A 21,971-nucleotide genomic window follows, 5' to 3' on the forward strand; every position below is an offset into this window, starting at 1 on the left:
AATCTATAATAGTATCTAGGAATGTTTAATTAATATAATTTTTGAAAGAGAGAGAGAGAGACAGAGAGAAATTGTCTCCCCTGATTCTGAATCGGACTTTATATCGTTAAATTTATAAGTAAAATTATATCTAATTTGAATTTTTTTAAAATCATTTTTATAAATCATTATTTTTAAAAACTCAAGAAAATGTATTAAATTTGACTAAAATTTAATGTGTTATTTACTAATTGCACACATTAATATAGACGTATTGTTTGCTTTGAAACCACAGAGAAATGGATGATTTACATTTTCATACATGGAAATTAAAAAAATAACAAATATTTTTTATAATATATATATATATTGCATTATCATCCTTTGATATCTAAAATATCAATGTAATATCAATTTCGATAAAAATGACTTTGATTCTCAAATATGTGATTCACTTGTATTTGTATCTTGATAAACTACACTTCAAAGAAATCGTAAAAAAAATATGAGAGAAGTAAATGGTAACATAAAATATACTTAACTAATTAGGACAGAATCAGTGAAAGGAGTTCTTAAAAAGGTCTTAAGAAAAAAATCGAATTGGAATTATAAAAATAAAATTAACAGAAACAATCTCGAATCTATCGATGGAGAACAAAGTTGTATTCAAAATTTCCATTCGAAGTTTCCATCGACTTCGCTTTGATTTTAATTAAGCTCCTTCAATTATTATTATTATCTTTTAATTTTTAACTTTGCCATCCCGCGGCTTACTGCATCTTCAGCGAAGGTTTTATTTGAGCCAGCAGTTGTGGAAGTTGGATGGAGGCCGGTGAGCGAAATACGAGACCGTGTTTCTCCATTCGGATTCGAGAACTGACGCAACTCCACGAGTGCGAGCGACCCGTGCTGGCTGTGCTGCTGACGCGTCGTTGTCGCGGCGCGCGCTTTTCGTTACAGAGCGAAGTGACCGCGATGTTTCCTGGAATGCAAGACCCACACACGCGCGCACGTTGCAAATGCGCAACGAGTGCACCAGACTGTCTAATCGCGTCGAGAGAGCGCGAAGGAGATTTCGACGAACAGAGAGGCCAGAATCCGTGCTCCTTCAACCGTGATGACGCGCGTCTCTCTCTCTCTCTCTCCCTTTCTCTCTCTTTCTCTCTCTCTCTCTTCCTCGCCTCCTCCCCCACATATAACTCTCTTTCTCTTTATCTGTCCGTCTTTCTGTCTCTATTTTTCACTCATACAGTATTACATCTTCCTATACCGGGTGTCTCTTGTTCAACCAATGCTGCAAGGTTTTAATTTATGTATATTCATAGTTGGAAATTTTATGTTAAATTGAATACATTTCACGTGTTCCAAACAGTCGAAATTTTTGTCTTAAAATTAAAATTTGTGTATTAATTTAATATAAGATGATATGTCAGGAAGTGCAACACAAATATTATGTAAAAAATCAACATGAAATGTAATTGACACAATTTTTAAGTAAATTGTGTATATAAAGATATATTCTTTCAGTAATATTTATAATATATTTAATTAAGTCTTGTTGATTTATATTCAAAAAGTTATTTTAAAATACATTGTTTCTATGTCTTTTTTCATTTCATTTTTTTCATAACGCATAAAATGTGTTATGTTATTTTAACAGTAAGAAATGTCAGTATAACATGAAATATTCAAATAACAGTAGCATTATAGCAAATTAACATTCGGATATGTTAAAAATTCAACACAAAGATTTTTGCACGAGGACAGGTTTCCAACATAAATATAAAATATCTTTTTACTACGTACGTCAAATGTGTAGGAGCGTGTACAAATAGATAAGTGCAAATGTTACAAATGAGGTAAGCGTGTTAATTTTTGGCATTGGAAATATGTATGTACGATATTAGCGCGTCGTAATTCAGAATTTCATCTGACAGTTTTAGCATCCGCGTATTTTCGTACGTATGAGAGATTAACGCGCAAGATTAGATATAAATAACTGCTCACGCACGATATTGAATCAATCGAGGAAAAATTTTCTATTTTTTAACCATCGATCATGATGTAAGAGTATTTAAACGCAATGTGCGTCGCAAAGTGTGTCGAAATTAATGCAACTTTATTTCAAGCTAACTTTATTTGATGCGTCCAGTCACGTCACACATTTGTATTGTATTTTTCTTTATATTTATCTGATAAGAAAAATTGTATTAGTCGTTTGAAAAATTTATAACAGTTTTTTATAAAATACAGAGTTTCTAAATACGGAAGTCCTCGAAAATGAAGTAATAAAATAATTTCATTTTGTATATTCAGATTTATTTTTGTATAATTATTATTGCCCAGATTTTTTGCAATTTCGGATTTCCTCCTATTTCTTTCTCTTCATATGTGTATGTATAAAATAATTTTTTAATGAATAACAAATCGATTTTATCGTTAAATTACATTTTGAGGTTTAAATTTGGAAATTGGAAAATATACAGTATTAAAACCTGCAAAATTATAAAAGCTAGTAATAAATGATATGTTTTTCAAAATTCCGTTAATGAAAGTATTACACGGAAAATCGATTCGAAATTTATATACATATATAATAATAAATCGATTTTGATTTTATTCTAAAGTACACATTGCAGAAATATAGACAATAATAATAATTAGATTAATTAGTGTGTCTAATGAATACATCTAATATTCGACTAAATAAATAAATGATGAATATAATGCGAGTATGAATACTTTTTGGAGAAATAAATTACTTCGATTAATAAATATTTTTGTAAACATGATTACAAATATTTTCAGTTTCGCATTCATCTCTCACTCTGCATTATATGCATAGAGTAAACAATAATTTAAAAAAACAACCGACAGAGAAATAATATTCAGACTTCAAACTCTTTTTTTTTTAAGTTACATAAAATTATTCGCACGTTCTTGTTACATCTAATTCTTCTATTAACATTATGTCTAAGAAAACATTTGTAAAGGAATATAAAAAGAATATATTATACGCGTAATAGAATTATCATCATCATAATTGTATTGTTCTTTCCAACTAAAGATTACAGATTTTATAAATGACAAAATTTAACATTACGTTGTTCAAATAGATTCATCAAAATATGGTTACAATTGGTTACAATTAAGGAACAAGGGTTGTTTATTGAAATTTTTTTAGTATTACAATATTTTTGAGTTATACTATCCAAAGGAAATCGTCTATTATTACAAATTTTCCGATAGTTCAAATGTTCATACTTAATTGTTACTTGAACGTTTTTGATATTTAAAATAAGTAAATAGATTTTTGTAATGGTTTTGAATGAAACATATTTTTTAACGTGAAATCTCAAATAAATATAGCTTGCAGCTAATTACAAATTCATAAAGTACATTATAATAATAACGGATATTTAATAATACCTCAATTATATACACAACACATAATTTATCATTGGAGTTTTTATTTTACAAATTTTCGTTCCTTAAAAATTCATTGCGGAATATCGGAAAAAAATTTGAAATACAGTGGAAAATATTGAAAGAGTACATTTTGCGTTTGCACATAATATATCCTCCCAAAATCGCCGAATCGATCGTCTCGCGACATCGCGGCAATTCGACCTAGTTCTAAATATTAAAGTAGCACATAGGTCCTCCATTTTAGACTTACTAACCACACCCTATATCAATAATACTAAGCGCTTATTGGACTACAAACAATTAAAGCGAAATGGCGATCGAAATAACTAATAAGAAGGCTGTCGGCATTTCGGTTCAGAAAGTCGATTCTGTATCTTCAAACAAGATGAAAATTACAAAAGCGAACAAATTTAGATGTTGAACAATGAAATAATCAGTATTCTAGTAAATTCGCTTACTTTCATAATTTTCATCTTATTTCAAGATACAGAATCGATCCCCAGATAAAAGGAATGTACTTTGGTATCTACAGCTTTAATTCGACCGGCGCGTTTTTCATTTCGAACAATCACGTTCGTTTGCCTATTTATAAGACAAACTTTCGTTCTCGCGGGCCCGCTTGTCGCCACTTATGTATAAACACGCGCCGCGTCGCGTCGAGTGAGTTGAGTCGCGTCGCGCGCCGGCCGGCCGGCCGGCCGAAGACGGCCGAGCTCGGCCGAGGTCGGCCGAAGCGGCGTGAGGCAACAGGCGGCTCGTTTGAAATGGCAGGTGGGGAGAGTCGGTCGAATCGCGCGCGTCAGTGAGTCGTCGGAGTTCGCGGCGCGAGCATCGTTCACTTCGGTGTGGAAGTTCCGTTGCTGTCTTCACGTCGCGCAGTGTCCCGTGTACTTGCACGCGTGCGCGCGCGCGCACGCGAGATATTCCGGAATCTCGAAAACGAACGAAAGGCTGTAATATACATCGCGGCGCTCGGACAAAGCCGTTGTAAGCCGCCACGCGCAAATATTAGCCGTGCCTCTCGAGACGGAGAGAAGATAGCGGCGGACTGTAGTTGGACGACCGCGAATGAGAGAAAGAAAGGAAGGAAGCTCTCGCTGACGTTTCGAGTGTTTGACGTTCCCAGGTAAACGTGCTTCGCAAAACGCTCCGTGTTTGACGGCAAACACAACGGCGGACATACGCTTGTCTTCGGTCGGGAGAATTCCGAGAGTGATACGGGAAAGAAAGAAAGAGAAGAGAGAGAGAGAGAGAGAGAGAGAGAGAGAGAGAGAGAGAGAGAGAGAGATATTGTTTACTGCCGCGGTGATACGGCGTTCGGGCTTCCGCGAATTTCGAATCGCGTCGCGTGAGACGCGATAGAAAATCCGTTGGCGCGACGTTCGGCGTGAATTCGAATTTCAACTCGTCGCCAACTTCGCGCGATTGCGCGGCGGAGTTCAGGTGGTTCGCGACGCGACGTGAACGCGTATTCGCGGATTCGTGAATAGAGTGTTGTGTGTCTTTCGGTAAACGCGGAGGAAACGCATGACGCGGACTTGCGGGTCATCGACGGTATGTTGCATTGTTGTGAACTCGTCGCGAGCCTCGATGGCGCGATGGTGCGCGAATTGTGAGAACGTAACGAGGTGAATCGCGAACTGTGTGAAGTTACGCACGAGAGGTGAGTTTCGCGCGATCGACGGAATTCCCGATACTCTCGAACGTCGTTGTTTCGACATCTGAATATCGGGCGGAATACTCGCGAGTGTGTCGAAAGTGTGGATCGTTTAAGCGTATCGAGAAAAAGTGGTGCAACATATGACGAACGCGAAAATGAGAATGTCGACGAGCGAGTTGCAGGCCGTTATCGCGCTCGCGATACTGTCGACCATCAGTCTCGGCAATGAGATTAAGGATTACTGCTCGATACACAAGTACGACAATTTGCCGGGCGGCCTGAGTTTCACGAAGGAGGTCGTTACCATGGAGTACGCGAACGTGGGTGCGTTCAAGGCTCTTCATTGCTGCCTCAGGGGATACAGGAGCATCGAATGGTGAGTCTCACATTGTCTTTTCACGTACATCGCGAAACAAAACTCTAGCCAGTATTCATTGGCTTGATGTTTCCTAGTTGGATCTTATATTCAAAATCGTCTTAAGAAGTCACGAAATAAGAACGGATTCTGGCTGGTATTCATAGTCGGTTCTTATTTTAAGACCCTCTTAAGTAATGTTTTAAGATACTAATGCGGCTGTCTGATTGATTCGTGACATCTTAAGACTGTACTTAAGACGATTTTAAATATAAGATCCGACTATGAATATGAGTATTGCTCATAGTTAATTCTTATGTTTAAGATCATCTTAAGTTCTGTTTTGAGATGTCGTGTAGTTAAGACGGTTTTGAAATAAGAACTGACTATGAATACTTTTTTTTGAGATGTCTCAACGTTTAATGCTCGTGTTACATCACAAATTGGAGATTGAGGCTCGCGAATTGAATTGAAGATTAGAATTCAGCCAATCAGAATGGAACAGATTAAAGTTAAAGTTGTAAGTGATTGTAATGGGCTTTTTACAATAAGTCCCAATTGTGTGTGCACCAATGTTACTTTGATTTTAAAACTCTCTTTCTCTTTTTTTCAAAGCTGAGAAAGAGAAAGGCAGAGATGAAGAGAGTTTTAAGCCTCGCTCAAAGTTAAAGTAACATTGGCGCAATCGAGCCTAAGTGCATTCTACAATAAACTTAAGTTTTAAGTCTTAAGTTGTAAGAAATTGACCAATCACAATCGAATGTGAGAAGCATAATCGACTATGATTGGTCAATTTCTTATGACTTAAAACTTAAGCTTAGGTAATTGTAGGAAAATTATAAGAATTGATCAATTACAGTTGAATAATCTTTGACCAGTTACAGTCGGATATGAGGAAAATATTCGATTATGATTGGTCAATTCTTATAACTACAATCTTTTACAACTACGTTTAAGCAATTGTAGAATGGATTTAAGAATTGCATTGTGACAAAAACTAGAGCACTCTGAAAGTAATAAAAGAACAGTGACGGAAATTGAAGTACGTAAAATATAGAGGAAAGAAGGCGGTTATAGAATAGGTAGGAAATTGTGGAATATATCACGATATCTCTTGTATAGTTTGCGTTGCATTCTGAAAGTAATTGTCAAAATTACTTCTATATAGTTACTTAGATGTTATGTGTTGTGGCCATTAATTAGTGTTTATCGTGTTATCATAAAAGCTGCATTTTAATTTTGTAGATTAGGCACAGCTGCAGACAGTTTTACAGGTGGTATTGTTTACCTCGTTTTGGGAAGTATATTGGTATGGATTTTGTAACTTTATTCTATAGCTTGGGATCTTGAATGTGCTCTTTGAAATAATATAATCGTATTGAAGGAGAATACAACTTTTTTCGCGATCGTTTGTTTTGTTGGGAATTGTTTTATTTCTTATGGTTTTTTTTCTTCATTCTTCGGAAACCAAAAATGATCAATACTGACGCTGCATAGTAAAAATATTTTGTATTTGTGATCATTCAAGTCTTTGTTAAAATTCTGTATTGAATTTTTAACATATTTGAGTGCTAATTTAATATGTGATTTAAATATTTTGATGTTATTTAAATATTTTGTGTTAAATTAACATTTCTTAGAGTCAATTAACAAAATTTATGAATAAATGGATAAATAATAAAAGTAATGCGTTTTAAAACGTAAATTCTGAGATAAATTAATAAAATACTTGTCGATTAAATATCATAAATGTTAATTTTATTATTAAAAAATAATGTTTCTACAATTTGCTTATAAATTGTGTCATATTACTTTCTTATATTAATTTTTTTACTTAATACTTGTGTTACTTTCTAACATATTTTGTGTTAACACAAAGTTGAGTGAACGTTTGAGACTTTGAAATATGTTACAAATTTTTTAATTGTCTATATTCGAGAAAAATTGTATGTACATTGAAATAAAGTCTAAAATCCACAATCACGTTGTTACGAAATCGCTATCAGTTATGTTTTAATTATTTAAAAACTAATTCAGAATTGTTGATCCAACTCTCTGAATTAGTTTTTAAATGATTAAAGGATAATTGATAATGATTTTGTAACAATATGAGTATTTAGACTTTATTTCAACGTACATACAATTTTTTCTTGAATATTGACAATTATAAAGTTCGTTATAATTGTATCGTTTAAATATATTTTAAAACGACGTATAAGGAATAAGAATTTTATTCCTTGCATCAACGAACCAATTTTTCTTATAAACATAATAATGATAACTTTCGATTTCTACGAAGAAAAATATACGTATATAAAGATGTATATGAGAAACAAAACGATCCCCAAATGATCGCGAAAAAGTGAAAATTTACTCTCTTTTGTTAATGAAAATAATGTGTGCGTGCATGTATCCGACGTGTAAAGTTATATACTACATACATATATTAATAATAGTATTCCCTTCTTCTATTCCATAATCGCATTCTTTTTTACTTTTCAGTTTTTTGTAAATTGCGTTTGTTCTACCCAAGAATTTTTGTCTATAGCATATTTGCATATTTGTTATTTAACATTCTGCATCTAGCAAACTTGTACTAAAAGTAGTTATGTCGCATGAATATCTACTGGTATTCCATATATAACTCTCTTCTTTTCTCTGATAATTGTAAAAAGCGAAAAACATTAATACATGCAAATAATGTATTAATAAGACAGAAAAAAGCTTAAAGTAATAATAGATGCATAATTAGCTCTCGGATAGAAATTTGAATATAAGAATATGTTTATAAGTCTCTAATTATCCTTTATTTAAACTTTTTTTAACGACTCTCTCATGTAACTCCAATTTTATATTTCTCAATTATTCTCTAATTCTGTCAATTTATTTAACGATTATATATATATATACTGCCGAATAATTAACTGAATTTGTGCTGAATAATTTGTTAATAAGAAAGCTATATTTAAAATAATAATATTAATTCTCGAATAGAAGATTAAAGTTTTATGCCTGTGATTATCCTTTATTTAATTTTTTTTATTCTTTAATCTAATTTCAGTCTTATATCATTTATTCTTTAATATTTCCAATTTATTTAAAAATTATATATATTGCTTAATATATATAATTTAGAAACTGAATTGAATCTTGATTTTTTACTGAATAATTTATGATTAATAAAGAAAAATAAAAGCTATATACATATACTTAAAATAATATTTTATTATTAATAATGATATTTTTCGCAATAAATTTCAAGATATTCATTAGCATCGTTATTATTAAATTAACGATTTATTTTGTGACTACTATTCTACAACTTACTATTCTAATTTAGTTCAGGAGTGCGTTTTTAAAGATCTGTTGTATTCGGCATTCAGTTTGAAGAACTTGGAGAATGTATTAAAAAATTTATTAGAAATATAAAGTATTAAGCATCAAGATCTTAACGTAAAGATTAAGTCTCGACTGTATTTAATTCTTATTACTTGATTTAATAATATATTAATTCTCGGATAAAATATTGAATAGAGAATAATATAGTTGATGTTCTATTTCTGTGTGTGCAGATTATCTTTTATTCAATTTTTTTTAAGCGACTCTCTAATCCAACTCGGCAACTCCAGCGTTACGTTCCTTCCATTGTGTTTTAATATTTATATTTTCAATTTTTACTTGAGAATAAAAATCGTGCTTGACAATTTGAAAACGCGAAGAGAAGAATACGTTTCTGCGCGGTTTGAGAATCCCTGTCACACTGCGTAATATCCTTCCTCGCGTTTCTTTCGCGAAGGAAATGCTTCTGCTCGTTCTCCACCTTCCCAAGAGCATTTTACCTCCCCTTTATTCGCACACGATCCGATGGGTGATAAATGCGAATGAAAACGAATCGAGGACTGCTTTCGGCACAAAAGCTGCCGCACGGAGAGCGTTCGCATTATGCGAATGACATTTTCCTTTTAGCGCCAGGTATTCATACCTTGCCTCATACCTGAAGCACCTGCTAACAGATCGCGAGCGACACCCTTATCGATAACCCTTTCATGCTACCGAAACGTTGTATAGACCCGATTCTAAAATGAGTCCCAGAGAATCTATGACTCTTTGAGCAGCGAGCACTTTCTTCTCTCTCGTGGACGATCTTTTTATTTGTTATCTCTCGATATTTCCAGTCGAGTCTGCTAATGGAGCTAAAATGGCATCTTATCTTTACTAGAATATATACTATCATTCATTCATATGTATTTTAGATAAAAAATATTCTTTCCAAATTACCTAGTTATTAATCTAATTGGTGATCTTAGATAATTTGAAAAAGATAATTATCTAGATAATTTGAAAAAATCTTTTTTTTTATCTAAGATACAGATAAAGATAATATATATTCTAAAATACAATGAGATGGAGCCATTTTATTTCGATTATCTAGACAATTTCTTTCTATCTAGATAATACTGTGAGTTGCTTTCGTTGATTAAAAGCTATCGATCTATTATAAAGCAGAAATGTTTTTTTTTTTTACGAAACGCCCGATTTAACTATCGGATTTCACGTTAGTGGTGCATTTCAGGCTTCAACTATTTTTTGACGTTTCTATTAATTACGCTCTTCGACGTATCGAGATTCGGAATCAATTCGGAATTCCTCTTTAACTACTCGACTACTCGACCTTTTTTTTTCTCTCTCTCTTTTGAAAACCTCAGCGTCACCCTTTTCACCGCCCTTAAGACGTTTCCGTTACAGTCGGATCTTTGTGCCCGCGACTACTTATATCTCGAGGATCCTACCAGCGCCATTCTTCGTGTCTGACCCACATTTTTCTCATCGCTCGCGCAATATTTCCCGGAGGCGCGCGCTGAAAGACGGCGCATTAAAGATTTATAAGCTTACGACGCCCGGTACGTGACTTGTAAATCTCCGCGAGCTCAGACAGAAATGCGGAAACTTCTCTCTCTCTCTCTCTCTCTCTCTCTCTCTCTCTCTCTCTCTGTCTTCTTCTTTCTTCCTCACGGAAAGTTTCGCGGATCCGCATTCCAACGTTTCGTTCGTTCGTTCTCCCGCGCGAAATCTTTATTTCGCGCTCGCGTCGCCAGAATCCCTTTTCGCTGTGTTTTTACATTAAGAGCTCGTCTAACGTGAAAATAAGACGCGTATTCCGTCACGAGATATATTACGGAATAACGCTGGGGGAGGGGAGGGGAGGGGAGGAGAGGGCAGGAGGAGGAGAAACAGAGAATCAAGTTTTTCTTCGAAAAATTTGTAATTTATCTCGTATATCTTTTTTTATGGGGGAGAAATATTTGTTCTCGTCGTTTTAAAACAGATGGAAAGAGATAAAAGGTTTTACGAAAATGTACAAAAGTTTCAGAGCAATAATATCAGTTAGGAATTGAATAGCAACTTTATTCAAATTTGGGACACGAAGAGAGTTGAGATTTCGAACTTAAAAATAAATATAACTTGTAATGTAATTCAAGAATAGATATATAACGATCTCTTATTTTAAAAGTGTGACCAGCTCAAAAAATTATTAATAATTAATTTGTCAGAAAAGGAAAAAAGCTATTTTTCAACTTGACAAAAAGTTAATGATACTAATCGAATAGTATCGGTAAAAGGAATATTCTTAACATAATTAAACATCACTTTTGATTCATAAGTTTCAAAAACCTGTCCTTTGTGAAGATTTTAATGATTTTTTAAAACTGTTTTAAGTTATGGACTTTTTAGGAAATTAAGTTAGTTAATTTTTCAAATGTTTACTTAACTCATTCATGGTATTAGAATCACCTTTTTTGAGTTGTGTTACTTTTGAAGTAAGGAAGCGATATAATTAATTTTATTTTGCAAAATGTAATATCTTAAAAAAAAGTTAATTTTTATCTCAGAAAACTTTACATTCTTAATAATACAATGCAAAGCGTTTCAGAATATATTTTTGAATGATATAGAAAAAAATTTACATTAATTATTTTAAAATAAAAAATGAATAGAAAAATGAATAGGCTGTGCAGAAAGTTTAAAAATTAAATCTTGTCTCACTGAATTTCTTAACTTAAAAAGTAAGCCTGTTTGTAAAACAGTCGTATAATTGTAGAAAAAAACCTTCCTGTGTTTCTATAAAGAACAAGAATAAAACATTCAATTAAAAAAATTGGTTTATCTCTCATTAAAAAGTGATTCGTCTATATTATGATTAGTATCCGACTTCTCAGTGATGTTTTAGTAGTCACTAGGCGTTTTTTAAATCGCTTGCAAAGAATAAATAAAGAATATTTAATATAAATTTTTAAACATTAATAGTTAGATAATAATATAAAACAAACAGTATATTATTGAATATTCCATTCAAAATAACATTCCAGACAAATAATACCAACTTTGCTGGGATAGTCAGTAGATACAATCTTATTTAAGCGATATTTATTAAACTATAAATATATTTTATACATTATAAGCTTATTACAATAGGATATTTCTACCATAGCGATAAGACATAAAATTCGTTGATCAGATAATTCGATTGCCCTTATCTTCATTTGGTGTCCCATGATTTTCGAAATTTACATCGCAGTATATAAACGCTTCTCTTCAGCCTCATCCGTTTCTTATGGCAAAATCCACACTCTAAACACAGTTTAACATAGGAGCGAAAAGAAATTTAGGATTCCGTAAATTTGGAGAACAGGAGACCACGATTACGTGTGGCGCAGGGTTTAAGGATCCACCTCGAGCTTTGTCGGCTCTATTTTCCTGCGAATTACAGCGCGCTATCTCGTGGGTCGCGACAGTCCCGGTTTAAACGCGAATTACAAGGCGTAAATCGCGTTGGGGTTGGGAACGCTTGTTTATTTCACGATAAATCGAGGAGCGTTTCGCAAAGCGGAATAACGGGAAGCCGCGAAGGGATAGAAGGGCCGGTGCCGGGGGTGTTCAGAGAATGGGATCTCGGTGGGTCGGAGGTGAACGGTTGACAAGCTTTGGCCGCCTCGTCCGTCGAGTAACCACAAAGCATGGAACAAAGGAATATCACCCGAGGACTTTCCTGGAGGATCCTTCGTATTCGCGCGCGCTAGGGAACTTTATTATCCCCGGGGACAAAGTGGGACTTTACGAGGCCATTGTGCCAAGAGAGGCACGGTCTTCCAGGTGTCAAACGGTATATTTGTTCTGCGTATTCACGTCACAGAGAGGGATCGAGAGAGTAGGTATTCACAAGACGCTGTGCCGCGCCGGTTGGCTTTGAGTATTTTACTTGGAATATCAAATAGTTATTAGATTAAAGGAAGTGAGAAGCCCTGCGGTGAAAGATGTCGAAATGAAAAGAAAAGGCATGTTGTAATATTATAATAACTTATGTGAAATATTTACGCAAATGTAATAAAAATCGTTATCTTAAAAGGAGAGGAATCAGCAGTGATAAGCATGCTTATAAACACAGGGTTGACATTGACCTGGAAAACCTGGGAAAAGTCAGGGAAATTGAAATTGATTATGGAAAATCGGGAAGTCAGGGGAAAATGTAAAAAAATAGAATTTTGAAATTTCCTTAAACTGCTCTAGATAATTGTTATAATTTTTTAATATTATACCTGACATAAATTAAATTAAACATAAATTTTAATTATTTTATTGAAATCGTTTAAAATGTACGAATTTATAGTGAAGTACGCACTCAAAACTCGTATATTTTAAATGATTTCAATAAAATAATTAAAATTTATGTTTTATTCAATATTTCTATTTGATCGCTCTTTTTCGTAACTGCATTCTTTTTTTCAATACAAATTTATTTTTTGTTGGCTTGAATTTGCACCTAAAATTTTAGTGTGCTACTAACTTTTTTTGCGTTATTTTTAATAATATAGGCTAGCTTTCCAATAATTCTTGATTTTAAATGTGTTAAAATTTATATATTTTATATTGGAAATTTTTTCATTTTTATCTGGAAAACTTGGGAAAATCAAGAAATTTTCAAATTTATTTTCTGTGGCAACCCTGTAAGCAGTAAATAATACATAATAAAGTAAAATAATACATGGTATTAAATGTTTAATAGATAAATTAATGTATAATGAAATAATAATAATAACAAATAATATATTATAATTATACTTTAGAACATAAAATTCTAAGAAAATTTGCTGATATTTAAATATATTTAAATAATTCCAATAATTAAAAAATTCCCATAATAGAACTTAATTTTATTTAGTAGAACGGAAAATTGTAGCATAAGCATCTTCGAGAGATCGATATAACATTATTTAAAATTATATTAGAAAATTATTGAAATTATTTAAATATATTTAAATATCAGCAAAGTCTTAAAATTTTATATTATAGAGTATAATTATATCATTTGTTGTTATTATTATTATTTTGTTATATATATATTAATTATGTATTAAAAAATATTTAGTATTATATACAATACATGTACTATTTTATTATGTATTATTTTTTGCTTGTAAGCAATATTATTGACACCTTCTCTTTTGAGGTGATGGTTTTTATTATATTTGCTTTCATGCAAATATTTCTATTATTATATTGTAGTCATTATTATTATATTGTAATATTAATTCCTTAAACTCTGAAGCTCTCCGAATTTACGATGTCTTTAAGTTTTTTGAAGTATATAATTTGAAACCCTCTCGGCCGTTCAAGAGAGTCTTCCTTTTCTTCTTCTCTAAGCTCTTTCGTCTTTTTCTCGTCCCACCTGATACATCTTTATCGGCCGTGTTCATCTGCAGGTCGACGATGAACACGCACGAAATTATGCTTAGGCGCGTTCGATCGCTTTCGGACGGATAGCCTTGATTAAATTTCACGGAAAAAAATGCAGCCGCGATTCGCCGAACTTCTTTCGTCGACCGCGGATTTCTTTTCCCCTTTTTGCCTTCCTTGTGATAATTTAATGGCGGACGAAATCCCGAGGGCCGATGGAAGGGCCAAGATGACAGCGCGAAAGTAGATCGGAAGTTGAAATTTCGATTCCAGAAATATAATTGTGATATGATTAAGCATAAGGAAGTAAATATGATTTATTATCGCGATCTTATTTCGAAAGGCAGAATTCATTCATTATTTATCCATTATTTCATCTATTTTAGAAGCAAAAATGAAATATCTAGAAATAAATTGTGAAAAAATTCAAGTAAATGAAGTATTACTTTTAGAAATTAAGTAAAAATATCTTTCTCAATTAATTACATCAGTTAATTTTAGTTTACCTTAAATCTGAAAAAAATCTAAAAAATTTACATGCTAAAATTTTAATGTATTCAATTATCAAACAATATTGAATTAATATTTGATTTAATAATGCTTATTAATATTATTATATAACAGTTAGCATTAATATATGTATATTAATATATATTATATCTAATATTATTATAAAATTAGTGTTATAATATATTAAATATATAAAATTATTATTACATAATAAATATTTATTTTAGGTAAAAGTTATTTAAAATTTTTTGAATAGTGTATAGTTGTCTCATTTATCTCCATGTATTTAAACAAAATTTGGCAATTATTTTGGCAATTGATAGACCAAAAAGCTTCAGTTTTAAGAATGTTTTTTAAATTGTGATACAGTAGCTGCGTCTAGCAGAGAAAGTATTTGCTACTGTTATAAAATTCTTCAATATGATTGGTTTATACATTTGGATCCATAAAAAAACCAACGGTAAGAACCAATCTGAATATTGAAGAATTTTAGAACAGTTGTAAAGCGGCTTTCTCTGCAGAACGCAGTCATTGATTTTTAATTGAGTTATAAGCAAAGTTAAAATACTCTTTTTATTTAATCCGCGATAACTTACAAAAAGTTTTAGGAATTTTTAAAAAACAATTTTGTAGGGAAAATTTGAAGCTTTCACGTTAGAAAGTTCACGTTAAAAAATTTTCACAAGTTTTTTTTTAGGCAGATGATAAGTCCACAAAATAAGAGGAAAATTTTCCATTCCCATAGGATTTTCTATACATATATAAAAATGAACAAATTCATAAAAATTCAGAAGACATCCTTTAAAAGTAAAGATTTTAATCTTTAAAATCCTCTCTATATTATAAATTTAAATTCTGTTTATTTTTAACGAAGCTAATTGCTTGAATTTTTAAGCAGCGCTACGAACTTTTGTTCCAATCAACAATATATGCAGAAACATGCAAAATATAAGTACAGAGAGTTTTACTCAACACATAGGATTTTCAGAAAATGCGACCTACGAAGATAATCCCAAATCTTTTTGCTTGGGGGATCAGGGGTCCATAAATATCTTCTAATTCTAGTATATCCCATTTTTAGTTTTCATTGGGCAGAGGTAGGGGTGGAAGGAGAAATGGATTCGAAAGGGTTGAATTATGGTCGCGAAACACGTGAGGCGGCTTTCGCGTAAGCTCGTTAATTGCGCGCGAAACGCCGCTACGGAACAAAAGGGTACAAATAGATGCTTTTATGCGATATGAATTTCGCTCGTTCGCCGACCGATGCTGGCGAGTTGTACGTGCGCGCATAAAATTCCGCAGAACAATCGCCCGCCGGAAGTAACTCTGGTCCATTCCTCTCCTCGCCCTCTACTGTTCCTTTATTTCTCCGATTTTTTCGCGAGCCGCTCTTTTTTTTTTTTTTTTCGAATTGACACGAGACGCGAAGGAGCTTCGCGGTCATACATGATTCATCGTGCTTCGGATATTAGTTTTTAGGGAACGATCCGTTGAATTTTCACCTCTATAGAATAATTTTCTATTCTGTTTGCTGGCCCGCTGATGTCTATGGATTTTTGATTTAGCTCAAAAGTCGAGAAATGGAAGTCGAGATTTGGGAGTTTGAAGCCGAAGCGACTGGCGACGAATTATATGTATATAAAATTATCTTTGTGTGCGATAGGAGTTTAGAAAGTTTTCACCTGTTTTTTATTTTCTAGAGAGCGATCGGAATTGTGATTTATTTAAAACAATTCGAAATTCTATTTTAAATTCAAATTTTCTTAATGAAAAATGCATTCCGCACTGGATAACAGGTTCAATCATTAATACGATACGACATGGAGTCATTATTTCTCTTTGGTTACCTTTTACCACCCACCCCTTTTACCCAATTTATGAAAAGCGCGTAACTTCCGGTATATTTACTTGAAGAATACAAATTGAATCACGCTCGCAAACTAAACGTGCTGTGTTTCTGCAATTTACAAATTGCGTGACGTGCATATTCGTTCGTGTCAGATCAAAGTGCAGTGCAATAATCTTTTTAAACAGTCATCGCCAGTCGGGCGTAATTAAACCACGCTTTAATATTGCAGCAATCGTAATCCACTCTGATTATCAACGACGTTGATCGACGTTTGCATAAAACAAATTTGGTGCAGTCATGGTGTAAGAATATGGGTGTTTCCACTCTATAAAATTACTTGATTTTTTGTTAGAACATTTTGCAGTTAAACACTGGATGGTGATTTATACGTCGTTGTAACGTCACTAAAGATTCTCAAGTAAAGGTGACCCTACACGGTCAATAATACTGATTATATAAAGATTGTAAATATACTAAAAATATGAGGCATCCTATCATAGATATTACTGATCAATAGATATTACTGACGATATATTTCACTTTAATGTTATAATTCACTCTTATTTGCCTGTATTACGAGTTTCAATTGTTATATTGATATTAGAGAGTTCAATTAGATATTACATATTTTCTATTTCACTTTAGTTGTACGTACAATACCTATGTGGATCCTAATGAAGCGATACTGATGATACTCGAGACTCAAACTCCAGATCACCGTCAGTATTTTACGTCAATCCATCAACATTAACTACTTGCGATCAATATTGACAGTATTATTGATCGTGTAGAGTTGATTCGAAAAATTGGACACCGATTAGGGACTCGCACATTGATTTTATTTTATGTAAGCAGTCTTGAAAAATATGGCGATTAATCAGAAATTATTTAAAGAGCTGCGCACAATTAAAGTAATAGGGAACGGAGAACAGGATAAGAATTTTAACTTATCAGAAACTATGTATTCCACAGTACATGGTTGAAATTCTTATTCTTTACTCCCTTAGATAACTTCTGATTGTTTTCCATATTTTTCAGGACTCCTTAACATAAGATAAGATCGAAGCATAAAATAGAATAAGATGCGTGGTTATCTCATTCTATCTTAAGCAGGCCCTGAAAAATATGGCAGATCAAATGTATAGTATCTAATGTACTCTTACTTGAGGATCTCTAAACATCATTAGATCTCTATATTTATAAAGTTTTGTGTCCACGATGCTAGAAATTGATCTTGGACAGAGAAAGAATTAACAAATCACATTTGAACAGTTTGATATTGATGATAAATGTGATTGATTAATTTCTTTCTCACACACATAGGAAAAAAATTTCTGGTTGAAAATGGACGAATCAAAATTTTTTGGTTAAACTTATTAGAATTCAATTGAGATAACCGGAATTCTGGTTGATACAATATTTCTGATAAAATCTACTAGAAATCTACTAGAAATCTACTTTCTTATTTTTATCAGAATAATTATATCAGTCAGACCTCTAATTACTTTAACTAGAATTCTAGCAGAAAGTATATAACCAGAAACTGATTTGTCCATTTTCTACTAGAATTACCATTTAATCTTACCAAATCATTTTTCTCAGTGGCAGCTTTCTAGCATTGTGGACACAAGGCAAGAGTAGCGCATTGCTTTTATCTGGAGTCGGCTTTTATCTACCAATCGTATTTTTCTATTGACTAATTTCCACTTTTTACCTAATTGGTGTATCGTCCAATAAGCGCTTAGTAATTCTTTAATATAGCTATTAGATTAAACATGGCGGTCATTTGTGCTATTCTCATAAATATAGATCTCTAAACACCACAACTCGCGTGTCTCCCTAGTAAATAAAAAAAAGCTTGTGCCTCACACAGAAAGCTTTGTTTTTTTATGTAAATATGATGCTCAATACAACGTCCACATTAAAATATTTGGACTTTCTCATTTTGAAGACCACAATGAAATACAATCGAGTGGGAACACCTATATTCTTACACCGTGGACGCAGTAAATGAAGATTGAGTCGCCTCAACGATACGTACAAAAACAAATTAAAGTGGCAGCTTACGGTCCTCCACGCTTCTTTATCTTGAACAACGCAAATCGTACCGCGAGATAAGGACGCTGCGTTTCCATCGCAACCGTACCGTCGCTTTCGATTGTAATTTGTGGCCGACGCGACGCGACGCGACGCGACGCGTCCATTTATCCGCGTCAGGGCTGAAAGTGTTAAAGTGTCAGTCTTCCGCGGAATGATCTTGCAATCGTGAAACGCGAACGTTACTCCCGTTCCTCCATGTACGAATGACACACTCGCATTATTAGGGATAATGATCCTGACGTGTCGAGTAAGGATCAGCCGAGGACGCTATTTTGAAATAACGGAAGCCGGTAATCGCTTCGCGGAAAGTCGTTTCCCACTTTTCAGAGACGCCTCTTTTCCAATATGTGTATATGTACTTGTGTGTGTTGCGTGTGCATGTACACGGCGCATCTCTTACGAGAGCAGCAGTTCTCAAACTGACGTTATTTCGCAGCGAGTTTCGCCGTGAAATAAAGGATGAAGAATTTAATACGGCGCAGTTATTGCAGGTCGCATTAATTATGAATTTATGTTTTATAGGGAATGTCGGAGAGAATTTAATAATTCTTTGTATAGGGTAACTGTCCCTATTAATGTGCCTTTTAGTCGATTTGCTTATTAATTAATTACTGAATTAATTATTAAATATTGAAGCTTTAATTTCATGTGCTTGCAATCAATATCGGTTTTTCAACTACTTTTTCTTATAATATTTCTTTAATCTAAAAAATGTTAATACTTTATAATGCTTTTGACAAAAATAGGAAACATGTTTTTGTCCCTATTAGTGAGTCCTCTATTTTGACCCTATTAATGTGCCCCAATTTGTATGCCTATCCACATTTGACTCATTTTAACATACAGTTACTAAAACAGGTAATAAATTTAAGCTAATTGTTTATGTTAGTATTACATAAATCATTATTTCAATTATATTTATTTCAAAGTACACGGTACAAGTTCTCAGTTCCAATACAGGGCACATTAATAAGGATAAGCTTAAAATCTAGCGGTACATATTACTGGATTCACATAAATTCATATCTTTCGAAAAATATTTAAAATACTTTAATCAAAAAATAAAATATTATCTTCGGTATCGTATGCATTAATAATTTAACTCAATAAAAAAAAAATACTTTTTCTTATTTATTTGTACTAGTTTTCTTTATGACTTATCGAAATACAAAAGCACACTAATAGGGACAGGCACAATAATTGGGGCAATTACTCTATATTAATCAGGATTAAAATGGAAGACTCATTCAGTCAGTGTATTAATTTTATAGTTCGGTTGGAAACAAACAAAAAATTTATTTTAATTTATTTTGATTCTGTATTATAAATATTTACTATAGAATTCAAAAATCTATTTCTCTAAATTATTCTTCCGATTTCTTAAAGAAATCCTCCTCATACTAAAATTTTTGATTCAATTATATTAGCAATTAGGTAATATATAATAATTTATGTTTGGCGTTTTGTGTTTGAAGGCTTTTATATACTTTAGCGCGGCGTATAAACAGTTTACGAAAAATATGGTTTTGTATTACCTTCGAAGAACGAAGCTTTCGCAGAAGGCTGTTTTATCTTCGAGCTTGAGAGAGCGTAATCGCGATTTCGTTACGGAGAAAAGTGCGTCAAAGTCCTATTCGCCGAACCGACAGGGAAGAGCAGTGGCTTAGCAGTTTCGTTCTCGGTCAGCGTGTTCGTGTCGCAACTTTGTGTCGATGAGCGATTGGAACTTTCGAGAGATGTTTGCCAATAATGTGGAAGAGCTGTACTTTTCAGTTGTATCCACTTACATTTGCTTCATGTTGCTCTCCGCGTTCAAAATTAAATCAGTACGTATTCAGCATTTGCGGGAAACGGGGAAGGATTACGGAAAGTGCGGTTTAGGAAGATAATTTTCTGGAAAATAAAATAATTTCAAATTGTTACGCAGTAAAGACGTTAATTTAACATAATGCGATTTCATATTATTTGAATACTTTGTATTAAATTGATATTTAATATTTCCCAGTTAATAATAAAATGACACAGTTTTACGATTAAGTAAGAACAAATAATACATAAAAATAATGTAGTTTTAAAAAATAAATTCTAAATAAAAAAATAAATAAACCATGAATGTATGCGTTAATATATTATATGTTTTAATTTTACTGAAAAAATACACCTTCACAATTTGTTTTCGTTGTGCCAAAATAATTCTTTTATAACATTTATGTTATTTTCTAACTAATATTTATTTTGTTGTTTAAATAACAAAAATTCGAGTGGGTCGTTGGGACACGTGAAGTGTGTTAGATTTAACGCAAATTTTCCAACTGTATAGATTTGCTCCGTTTGATGAGATAAACTAATTTTTCGATCGGCAATCAGATTGAATAGTAATTTAATCGCCATTTTCCCCGTCTTTAATTCAACGAAATTCAGTCGCTGAGACAAATAGGACACTCTGTATGTGACAAGAGGGTGAGGGAGGAGTGAATGTTCAAAATTGGGAAATGCGGGGAACAAGGAGGAAATGAAGGACAGGATGACAGAGGGGTTACGAAGGATGGGGTTTGTGGAGTGGCGAAAGCCGCAAGAGAATCTTTTGACATTTCGACGAGAATCCCGACGAGAGATGTGTGCGTTGAGCTCGCGCGGCCAACGACGTCTGTCAACGTGTTCCTTGCTTTTCCCGTTCCTCCTCTCGTCTTCCTAAGAGAGATCACGGATGCATCAAATGGGAAAATGAAGTATTTTCTGCAAACTGCTGGATTTCTAGTCGTTTCTACACCGCGAAAATGCGAAAAGCGCAGCTAAAAGCGACACGCGATCTTCCGCGAAATTAAAACTCAATTTGAATGATAGGATTTTTGGACTTTAAATTGTCAGAATTTTTATGTGCCGTTGAGTTGTTTTTCCTTTTTTGAGGGTTTGTAATTTATCATCGTTTCAAATTTCTTCGTTTTAAAATGTAGGAGGTATACTGAGAGGAAAAAGATGGTTGCTATTATCATAATTTAACTATGATTTATAGTCATTTTTTTACACTTTGTATTTATAGTTGATTTAATCATCCAAATATAGTTAATTGTGCTATTAATAATAATCATACACATTGCTTAAAAATCTTTTTTTTAAAATATACTTTTTAGTTATTATTACTATATAAATAATAAAAATAAATTTAATAAAAAATAGTTATATTTATTATAATTGCGATTTACTGAATAAAAATGTCTACTTTATTCACCAGTTATAGTTTGATGTTTTACTATATTAATATTTAAATTTATAATAATTTATAGCACAATTTTTTACGTTTAAGAGAACTGGTTAACATTATAGCAACAATAACTATAAAATGGAATTTCTAATCA

General features: G+C 32.8%; 1 protein-coding gene across 1 annotated transcript in view; it reads left to right on the forward strand.

Annotated features, from left to right (window-relative positions):
- Positions 1-4,156: 4,156 nt before the first annotated feature.
- LOC105152046 (interleukin-1 receptor accessory protein-like 1) overlaps positions 4,157-21,971 on the forward strand; it is a 242,216-nt gene continuing 224,401 nt past the window's right edge. Inside the window, exon 1 of the mRNA XM_011066072.2 lies at positions 4,157-5,444. Coding sequence (XP_011064374.1) covers positions 5,209-5,444 — 236 coding nt within the window. The 5' untranslated portion in view covers positions 4,157-5,208. The remainder of the gene's footprint in view (positions 5,445-21,971) is intronic.

Source organism: Acromyrmex echinatior, chromosome 17 (genome assembly GCF_024713525.1).
Source record: "Acromyrmex echinatior isolate Ae372 chromosome 17, ASM2471352v2, whole genome shotgun sequence".
Lineage (NCBI taxonomy): Eukaryota > Metazoa > Arthropoda > Insecta > Hymenoptera > Formicidae > Acromyrmex > Acromyrmex echinatior.